General features: G+C 30.8%; 1 protein-coding gene across 2 annotated transcripts; it reads left to right on the top strand.

The window, feature by feature from the left end:
- Nucleotides 1–1,901: 1,901 nt before the first annotated feature.
- Nucleotides 1,902–6,026, top strand: LOC110622598 (zinc finger CCCH domain-containing protein 30). Of its 2 annotated transcripts, none has more exons than XM_021767160.2 (2): nucleotides 1,902–2,195; nucleotides 3,341–6,026. In XM_021767160.2, exon 2 carries the CDS (start codon nucleotides 3,406–3,408, stop codon nucleotides 5,590–5,592), a length of 2,187 nt encoding a protein of 728 aa, XP_021622852.1. In that variant the 5' UTR covers nucleotides 1,902–2,195; nucleotides 3,341–3,405; the 3' UTR covers nucleotides 5,593–6,026. The 2 variants fall into 2 exon arrangements, with proteins under 2 accessions (XP_021622852.1, XP_021622851.1); XM_021767159.2 differs by having other exon boundaries at nucleotides 3,351–6,026.
- Nucleotides 6,027–10,727: the final 4,701 nt, after the last annotated feature.

Genomic DNA, 10,727 nt, shown 5'->3' on the forward strand with positions numbered 1-10,727 from the left:
TCTGATGTTGCAATATTATTATTTATTTTTTACAAAAATATTAATTAGAAAAAGCTCTCCCGTTAGCAAAATATTTTTTCTCCTCATAAGCAAAGTAGTTAAAGGTCATATTGAAGTCTCTATGCGTTGATGGGCTGATCAATTTTTAAATATATCCTTCGTGGCATAAATTTTACAAGGTTGTTGTATTATCATTTTTGCAAGGTTAATTTTATTTTTATACAAAGATAAAGTTTTAGGAAAATATTACATGTGTTTCGTTTCTTGTTGATCATGTATATTTAGTATTTTTATTTAAAAAGGTAATTTTTTTTACAATAAAAGAAAAAAAAATTAACTAGTAGTCTCTAATTTTATGAAGAAAATTTTTGTATATTTTGTTCTTTTTGTAATTTTAATATTTGGCTTTCTAATAAAAAATGAAGTTTAATAATTTATATATTTTTGTCAAAATTCTAAAATTTTATTTTAAATAAAAATAAGAATAATAAAATTAATTAATTGAATTTTTTGAAAAGTAATTAAATTAAATTTATTATACTATAATTATAAAAACTTAAAACAATTAAATCTTTTCTAAATTACCTTTTTCATCGATATTTAAAATAATATATATATTTTTCTTATCTCAGGTTTTGGTGCGTCACGTTTTTTATCCTCGTGATTTGACTCTACAATTAGCTGGAATTAACTAGAGACTTCGAGTCCGTTCCCGTACTATTACAAAATCCAGACACTTTTTATATCTCTCCCTCTCCTTTATTGGCGGACCCAAGTACTACATTGAATTCCAGTTTATTCTTTCCTCGCGCACGCTCTCATGTCACCTGCTTTTCCGGTGACCTTTTTCTCTTCCCTCCCCTAACAAATCATTCTTTTTTCTCCTACTTTTCCACCTCCTTAACCGGTTCCCAGTTTCTTTTCAAAAGTTGTCCGCGCCGCCCCTACCCGCCGGTGGCTGTTCGGGAACTTCCCTTGATCTTTCCCTTTTCTTTTAAAATATTAATTAAATAATTTCCCATTTCTAAAAAAAATTAATAATTTCCCCAAATAAATATATATTAAATGAATTTCTCTTATTTCTTAAGGTGGTAAAAGTTTTCTTTTAAAAATAATAATAATAATAATTTTTTTAGTATAAATAATTTTATAAAAAAATTTAAATAAAAATTATAAAATTATATATGATTTTATATTTATGATTAAAATTTTTTAAATTTAAAAAATATTAATTTTTATTTGGATCAAGAGAATTGTAAAAAAAAATTAAATTAAATTAAATTATTATGAACATTTTATTTCAAACGGAGGTGAAAGAAATACTATTAAAGAGTCCCACTAATGGAGTATAGCCAATAGCACACTGCCAAGTCAGCTGCTAGAATAATTATATAATATTTTTGAAATACTTGATTATTACCATGGAAAATTAACTATCATGTGGGTGAATTTAGGTTGAATTTCCCTGGAATTTGACCCCATTAGAAGGAAGGCTGATGGTAAATTATTGCAGAAGGCAAATTTAGCTTCAGCATCAAGTTGCATTGTACTTATTCATCAGCGACCAATAGAAAAACGCCAGCTTAGTCCTCTAGTGTCAGTGGCTGAGTTTTAAATGACCAGTTCATCCCTGATGTCTGGACAAAGTGGGTTAAATTGTCAGGTTGAGTAGTGACGTGGCAGAAAATTTATGGTCGGTTAAAAAGTTAACAACTACAGCAATAGGATATTCAAATCCCACACTTAGTGCGTTTTTTCCTTTTTTTTTTTTCTTTTTATTTTTTTAAAAACAAAATAGTCTTCCTTTTATTGGATAGGCGATTTTTTTAAGAATTAAGATAAATAATTTCCTTTATTATTAAATTTAATTATTATTATTATTTTTTTTCATGAAAGAAAGAAAGCAGAAGGCATAGGAATTGGTGATGGAAGACGAAGAAGAGACTCTTCTTTTTCCCTCTATTTCTCTCTCTCTCTCTCTCTCTCTCTCAAATAGTAAATATTCCTTCTTGCTCTTTCTACCGCAAATTTTCTCGGGAAAATATTCGGTGAAGGAGGTTTAAGTGACTAGTCCTATATAGATCTGTGAAACTTGTCTTTGCTTTTTCGTAGCTGAACTAAGTGAGCGGTTAGATTCTCTTGCAACCTTAAAAAACATTGCTTGCTTCTTTTCTGTGACTGGTACTTTTGATCAAGTAAGTGTCTGCTTCTCTGTGTTAGTGTTCTTGCTCTATATATTAACTGTTTTTTATGCATAAACTTCTTTTGTTTGGATATAATGAGCGTGTTTGATCACATGGAGGAAGATCTTTGTCACGGGTTTGTTTCTTTTTGGGTTGGTTTGCTTCCCCCCCCCCCCTCCCTCCTTTTTGGGAGTAAAAATCAATGAGGATTTTGCCTCCAATCCAGATCTTTTACTACTCTTTGATCTGGTTATCTTGTTTTTGTTTATTTATTTTTCTGAGTTTTATTCTAATTATTGTTGAAATTATTGGGTGTTACTGGTACAGTAAATTTTATTTTCCCTTCCCTTTTCTGGGTGATTGTTGATTACATGTATCTGTGTTTTTCTTTCTGCTTAATCTTTGTCTATGTCTCTTTGTTTTGGTTTCTTGATTTTTGGGTTTTCTTCTGCGATGGGCCTTTCTTTCCTCTGTTTTGAGAGGAAATTTTGCTTTTTATATTTTACTTCCTTAGCTTTTTCTGTTTGTGTGCTGGGAAAACGATGTAAGTGATGATGAAAAAATTGGAAAGATTGCATTTTGTAGTTCTATAATTCAACTTAATTAAGGTTAGTTCACTGTATTTGGATCTTAAAGTTATAAGACAAAGGAACTACTACTTTAAGTAAGCCAATTTTTAGGCATTTCTTTTTCTCTATATTTTTGTGATTAAGGTAAAATGTGAAGCAAGTTTAGACTTGCTTACTGAATCCAAGGAATAAAATCAAAGTCTCTATTAGGTTTTCTCTGATTGATTGGCTGGAGCATGATTGGCTCATTTGTGTCATTTGGTGCTTCTTCTATTGCATGGATCATGTGTAATGAAGTTATTATGGAATTGGTGCTGCCTCTATACTGTGGTTTTGGTCTTAATCTTCAAGCAGATATACTTAATCAGTGCCTCTATAGTTTCAATGGAATATGAGCCTAGTTTTTCCTTTCTCATGCGATTCTTGCATTTCTGATTGCTGTTTCTTTGGTTTTCATGCACTGATGTGGTGGAACATAATGGCTCTGTTGTTTCTAATTCTATAGTGTAAATTTTTGGTAAAATATTCTTTGGTTTTATTGGTTATCAATATTTGGAGTTTTATATGTTAATTTGCTACTAATTCTAGTTATCTGCAGGTTGAGTATAATGCGCTAGTTTTCAGTTTCAGTTGTACTTCTAGCAAATGAAAGTATGTGCTATGGATGGGAGAGGTTGAAGCTCTCGCCGTCTCCAATAGCGCATTTGATTTCTTTTGAAGAAAGTAGGCAAACCAACATAGACATGAATCAGTTAACTGTTGAGACTGAAGATACTTTTGCAAGCTTGCTTGAGCTTGCAGCTAATAATGATGCTGAGGGCTTTAAGAGATCAATTGAACGGGACCCGTTGTGTGTTGATGAGGTTGGAATATGGTATAGTCGTCAGAAAGGCTCCAAGCAAATGGTTAACCAACATAGAACCCCGTTGATGGTCGCTGCAACTTATGGTGCTGTTGATGTTATAAGGATGATTCTTTCTCTATCGGATGCTGATGTCAATCGATCTTGTGGCCTAGATAAGAGTACTGCCCTTCATTGTGCTGTGTCTGGTGGGGCAGTGAATGCTGTTGATGCTGTGAAACTGCTTTTAGCAGCAGGTGCGGATCCCAATTTGGTGGATGCTAATGGTCATCGTCCAATTGACGTTATTGCTGTTCCACCAAAGCTCCAAGATGTGAAATATACTCTTGAAGAACTTCTTGCTGCTGATGGTTCTGCATTTGAGCGCAATCCGAGGGTTTCTGGAGCTACCTCGAATTCAAATTCTCCACCTCTTTCACCTTCTGTGGAAAATGGCTCTTCACCGTCCTCATTAGAGTCTCCGGTGAAGTCAAAGCAAAATGATGCACCTGTTTACTCCACGTCAGAGAAAAAGGAATACCCAATTGATCCATCTCTGCCAGACATCAAGAACAGTATATATTCAACTGATGAATTCCGAATGTATTCATTCAAGGTGCGGCCCTGCTCCCGTGCCTATTCTCATGATTGGACCGAGTGCCCATTTGTTCATCCAGGGGAAAATGCTCGAAGGAGGGATCCTAGGAAGTTCCATTACAGTTGTGTTCCATGTCCAGATTTTCGGAAAGGGGCTTGTAGACGAGGAGATATGTGTGAGTATGCTCATGGAGTTTTTGAGTGCTGGCTTCATCCTGCGCAATACAGAACCCGGCTATGCAAAGATGGTACAAGTTGTGCTAGGAGAGTTTGCTTCTTTGCCCACACTGTGGATGAACTCCGTCCATTATATGTATCCACTGGTTCTGCTGTTCCCTCTCCTCGCTCAAGCACTTCAAGTGCTACTGCAATGGATTTTGGTGCAGCCATGAGCCTCTTGCCAGGTTCACCTTCTTCAGTATCAATTATGTCTCCTTCGCCCTTCACTCCACCCATGTCTCCATCTGGCACTGGCATGTCACATTCTTCTGTGGCTTGGCCCCAACCAAATGTCCCAGCCTTACATCTTCCTGGAGGCAATCTTCAGTCCAGTCGCTTGAGATCTTCCTTTAATGCTAGAGACATCCCGGCTGAAGAATACAGCAGGATGCCGGATTTTGATGTGCAGCAGCAGCAGCTCCTAAATGAGTTATCCAGTCTCACACAACCATCATTGAGTAATAACTCTTTGAGCCATTCTGGTCGCTTGAAAACCCTAACCCCTTCTAACCTTGATGATCTCTTTTCTGGTGAGAGCTCTTCTCCTCGGTATGCTGATCAAGCTTTGTCTGCAGCTGTTTTCTCTCCAACTCACAAGTCTGCGGTTCTCAATCAATTCCAGCAGCAAAGCATGTTATCACCAATCAACACAAATTTTTCTCCTATAAATGTTGATCACCCTCTGTTGCAGGCCTCTTTTGCATCCGGCAGAATGTCACCTCGAAATGTGGAACCCATTTCGCCTATGAGCCCTCGATTGTCCATGTTGGCTCAACGTGAAAAACAGCAACAGCAGCTACGTAGCCTTAGTTTTAGGGAAATAGGCTCCAATGCAGCTGCCACTGTTGGCTCCCCAGTAAGTTCCTGGTCAAAATGGGGTTCTTCAGATGGGAAACCAGACTGGACTGTTAGTGCTGATGAGTTGGGTAAGCTTCGTAGATCAAATTCATTTGAGCTTGGTAATGGGGAGGAGCCTGATCTATCATGGGTGCAATCACTTGTTAAAGAATCTCCGACTGAGATGAAGGAAAAGTTGGCCATGCCCATTTCCACTAGTGTTGCAGCTAGTGCCTCTTCAAGTGAGGATCTGAATATGAACTCCCAAATCGAATCAGTTGATCATGTAGTTGGGGCGTGGATTGAGCAATTGCATATTGATCAGCTTGTGGCTCAGCAAAATTGAAATCAATTCTGCAGAGTCCTGAGACACTGAAACAGGCAAGATTTTGGTAGATAATTTCATGTGTTTTCGGATTTTGTTGTTAGCGGTGTTGAAGGTAAGGTAACACTAACAACAGAAGGTGGGAAAGTGAGAAAAAGTCACTTTGGAAAGGAAAAAAATATTCATTCGCCATTTTATTGTTACAGCAGAAGTTAGAGAAAAAGAAAAGGTGGTATAACCTTCTGGGTTAGAATCAAAAGAAATTGAGCTCAATCTAGGTATATTTTTTTTTCTTCAAATATTTTCAAATATTAGATTTCTATTATTCTCATTTTTTCAACCTTTCTATGATGAGCAACATGTTAAAGTTACACTGTAACTAAATAGCAAATGTTTGTCACCTCTTGTATTTTTCTATGACCTTAAAATTCAATGGAGTCATGAGTTTTAAGTAAGACTACCCCTGAAAGGCTACTCGGTTCTCGGATCATTTACATTTGTGGGAATGGAACTAGGGAACAGATGATTTAAGTAAGACTTCTGCTAACGCCTTTTATTTCATGCATATCTAGTTCTGTATTATTACTGCTTTGTTAATATCTTGTTTCTCTTTTACTGGGTTTTGGTTTTGGGGATGGAATTGGAATCTGAGCTGTGGATTCCAAAACCAAGTGGGATTTTTGAGTATTTGTCTGTGGAATGTGCGCCTGAGATGTAGATGGATAAAGAAAATGCTTTCTTTTTAATGCTGATTCTTCTATAGTTACATGGCAGATAAGATGTTTAAGTTTCCATTTTATTTTATACCTAGAAGTTATGGATTCCTTCACATGGGCTATTAGCTTTATTTGCCTTTCTATTACTTAAAGAAGAGATACTGTGTTTCATGTGAACCTATAGAACGAGAGGCAAAAAAACTGAAAATTTCTTTTGAACAAAATGAGTTAGTCTTCCATAGTCCATTTGATAGCCAGCTTAATCAGGTAGTTAACAGGATGCTGTCGTGTGTTTTGGATGAGTTGTCCGACATGTAAAGATGGTTGGTCTGAATACACGGGTCGATAGTATTTTCATTTATCACTCTCGTTTGTTAGAGGCTTCTTCTGTGTCTCTTTTCTTGCATGGTAGGCAGGGGACTAGGGAGAGTAGTCTGTTCAGGACCTGATTTTAGAGTTGATATAGAAATTATAGTTCTATATATAAGGTTTTTGATTTAGTTATTTGGCTCTCAATAATTTTTAAAGTATATGGTAAAATTATAAAAATTTTTAAATTATAAAATTAAAGTGGTAATTATTTTAAAATTAAATAATTAAAATAATATTTTTTTTAAATACTGAAATTGTAGTGTTAATTCAAAAACAAAATATTGTAATTAGAATAGTTCTAATTGGTTATCTAGGATGATTATTTATTTTCTAAGATTTTCTTTTATTTAGGTTTTTTTGTTTTTAAAAAATAATTTGTATTTAAAAAATATTTTATTTTGTAAATAATAATTTATTTTTATTATTTAGCCCCTTGATAATTACTTTATTTTTATTATTTAGCCCCTTGATAATTACTTTTTTATGGGTTGTATCATCAAGTTTTGTTTGATTGCTAAAGTTTTTGGAGGAGATTTTTCAATTTAGTCCTGTAATTTATTGAAATTAATTATTTTGTTCCATTTTTTTTAAAAACACATTAAATATTTTTTTCCCAAATCGTTCCTTATATTTAAGCCGTAATTAGTTTGTTAAAAATTACTATAATAGGCTCGTTTTTATTCGTATTTGTAATTTTAAAATATAATTATTTAGTTAATATAATTTTAAAATATAATTATTTAGTTTTGGAGTTTAATATAATTATTAATAATTTTAAAAATATAGAATATTTAATATGTTTTTAAATATAAAAATTATAAACTGTTAATTTTATTAAATTAGAGAAACTAAATAAGAAATTTTTTGGAGTTTCGTAGAAGCTCGAAGTGGAATCAATAGAAAGAGTGAAATTTTGGCATATAATTTCTATTCTGGTATTTGCTTTCTCCTAGCAGAAAATATGTAGAAAGATCTTTATTCCTTGTGCTTATTCCACCACTTCATTACACAATTCTCTCGTCTTCCTATCTTTTCGCCTCCTCTTTCATAGTTTATCATTTAATATTTGTTCAATATTTAAGGTGGATAATGGATATTTTAATCAATTTTTTATTAAAAAAAATTATTATTTATTTCTTATGATATACACTAATTAGTTTATCGATATTAAAAAATGTATTTAAATGTTTCTGACTTTTTAAAAAAATTATTACTCAAAATTTTCATTAATTTTACTATTAAATATTTTATTATTTAATTTCTATAATTTTAAAAAAATTTATTAGTTTATCTTTAAATTTTTTAAAAAAATTGACTAATTAGTCTTTCCGTATCAGAAATATTTTAGACTTTTTTATAATATTTAACGGGTAAAACTAATAAAATGATTAATTAATATATTTTTTAAAATATTAAAAAATATTTTAATATATTTTTTAAAATTAAAAAATTAACTAATAAATTTTTTCACAATATAACTAAGTAATAATTTCTCTTTTTATTTACTTGTATCCTGAGTCCTTTTGAATAGGTAAAATCTCAATTTGTGGCAGTGAGTTGAGTAGAATATGATCGTGCCATCACCATTTACTTAGTATTTTTGTTTTATAATAACTGTAATTTTAGATAATTTTTTTTAAAAAAATTATTTAGAATTTTTAAAATTTTTGAAATAACATTAATTTTTATTTATATATATATATACATCTTACTAATGTTTAAATTATTTAATATTAATATATCAAATAAATGTAATTATATAAATGGTATTTTAAATAAATTATTATAAATTTTTTTAAAAATTAAAACTATTAATTAATCTTATAAAATATGGCTGATTTTATTTGTATATTTCAGTTTTAGTTTAGGCGATGTGGGTTTGGTATTGAAGGTAGGTTTGCAAATTTTGGTTAGAAAAATGTCTAAGTGGGCAGTCATTATTGTAATTTAATACATCAACCAATTTCATTATACAGGGAGACTTAATTAGAATAAATTCCTTGCTTATAATTTAATTATCACGGTTGTATTATTTTACTAATATTATTTTATTAAAAATTAAATTACATTATATTGTTAAATTATTCTTAAAATTAATAATTATTTTACCTTTTTAATATGTTAAATAGGGATAATAAATAAATTATCTTCTATAAATTTAATATATAGTTTAAAATAAATGAAACTTACCTTTATAGAATAAATAGAGTAATATAAAATTAGTATGCACCTAAAAAAATAATTATTTCAACATAGTGTGTGCTATGCACGTGGTTGAACTACCAAGGAGAAAACATAAATTGTGTAATAATAAAGAGTGGGGGACAGAAGGTGGGTGGGTGAGAAGTTGGTCAGATGTTAGCTATGAGCTAACCATTTTTCATTTTATTTTTCAGAGATTAGATTTTTGGGTAACCAAATAAATGCTTGCAATAAGGAGACCAATCCCCATAAGAGGAGGATTCTTAAAGAAGACCTCCCTTACTCCATGATAGAGATATCTTATCTTCAATCACCTTTCATTTTGTTTGACATCATTCACATAAGTATTTCTTATCAGAATGAATAAGCTACAAAATTTCTGTATTTCTTTCAACTTTTGAAAAAGATTTCTTAATCATATTAATTTGAATATATACATTACATTGAGTATTTATTAATTCGGTTTAAAATTGAATTAAAAAAAATTATAAATCAAGATTTTAGTATTTATAAAAATTAAATTAAATCGATTTTAGATAAAAATCAATTTGAAATCGACTTGGTTTGATTCAGTTGGTTTAGTCGATTGAGATTTTTAATGGAATTTTTTATTTTTTATACCTTATTTTTAATATTTCAAAGTTCAATTAAAGTTTCAACCTTAATTATAGTATAAACTCTCTATATTTTGCAGTATTGTAATTTTTTATTAGAATCTCTTCCATCTTCTACATTTGCATAAGTTTTGAGTAGGAATTCGTTATTGCACATATAGACTGTGACACCAAAATCAAACCATCAATAAGTAACTATTCCAATATGCATTTCATATATCATTGTAGCAAGACCTTCATTTCTTAGTTTCACCACATTTGCCTTGATGGAACTTTGGGCAAAATTGTCTTCCTCTTTTAAAAAAACCTACAATCAAGTTTGTAGTGCCTTTTCTTGCCACAATAGTAACAGATTTTCTTTTTTTTTTTGGATTTTTAAAATTTTTAGAATTGGAAGGACCTACAATATCATAAAATTTTCTCTTGTTCTTATTCTTAATTATTCTGATTTCCTTCAATAAAATTAACTTTTCAGATTTAGTAACAACCATTTAAATACAAATTCTAATTTCTTCTTCTATTCTTAAGTGTTTCTGAATCTATTCATGAGACAAATCTTCTATTGCGTGTAATAGTTTTTTTCTGTAATCATATCAATTAGAAGAAAGTTTTGCAATTATTTCTCCTACTCGCAATAATTGCAAAACTTCAAGATTAACTATCTTCAAGTCTTTCAACTTAGACACCAGGATACACAATTTATGAACCTGATTCATGCTAGAAACATTCTCAACTATTAAAAACTCAAAATATTTCATAATGAAAAATTTGTCCACAACTTGCTTTTCTGTGATGTACTTGTACTCCAATGTCTTCTAAATTTATTTTGAAAATAAAATAGAAGTGAACAAATTATAGAGTCTATCTGACAGATTGTTTAGAATATATCATCTACAAAACAACTCATCTTCTTCTTACTTCTTACATCTTACATTCTACCTTAACGTGAGCATAGTCTTTAGGCGTTAGTGCAATGAGATCAGGCATATTAGGATCTAGTATGCATATTAGTTTAGCCCATGTTCAATTAATATGATTAATTGATAAGATAATAATTAATTAAATTAATATGATTAATTTCATTAATTTAGATTTAATGATAGACATGTTATGACACATGTAGAAATTATTCTTAAGACCATAGAATTAATAAATAAGTCAAGCTCTTATTTCATTTGGACTTGAGTCATTTAATAATTAAATCTCATATTGAACTCAAGGCCAAATATTGGTCAAACTCGATAATTCATTA

This window comes from Manihot esculenta, chromosome 9, assembly GCF_001659605.2.
Source record: "Manihot esculenta cultivar AM560-2 chromosome 9, M.esculenta_v8, whole genome shotgun sequence".
In the NCBI taxonomy this organism is placed as follows: Eukaryota; Viridiplantae; Streptophyta; class Magnoliopsida; order Malpighiales; family Euphorbiaceae; genus Manihot; species Manihot esculenta.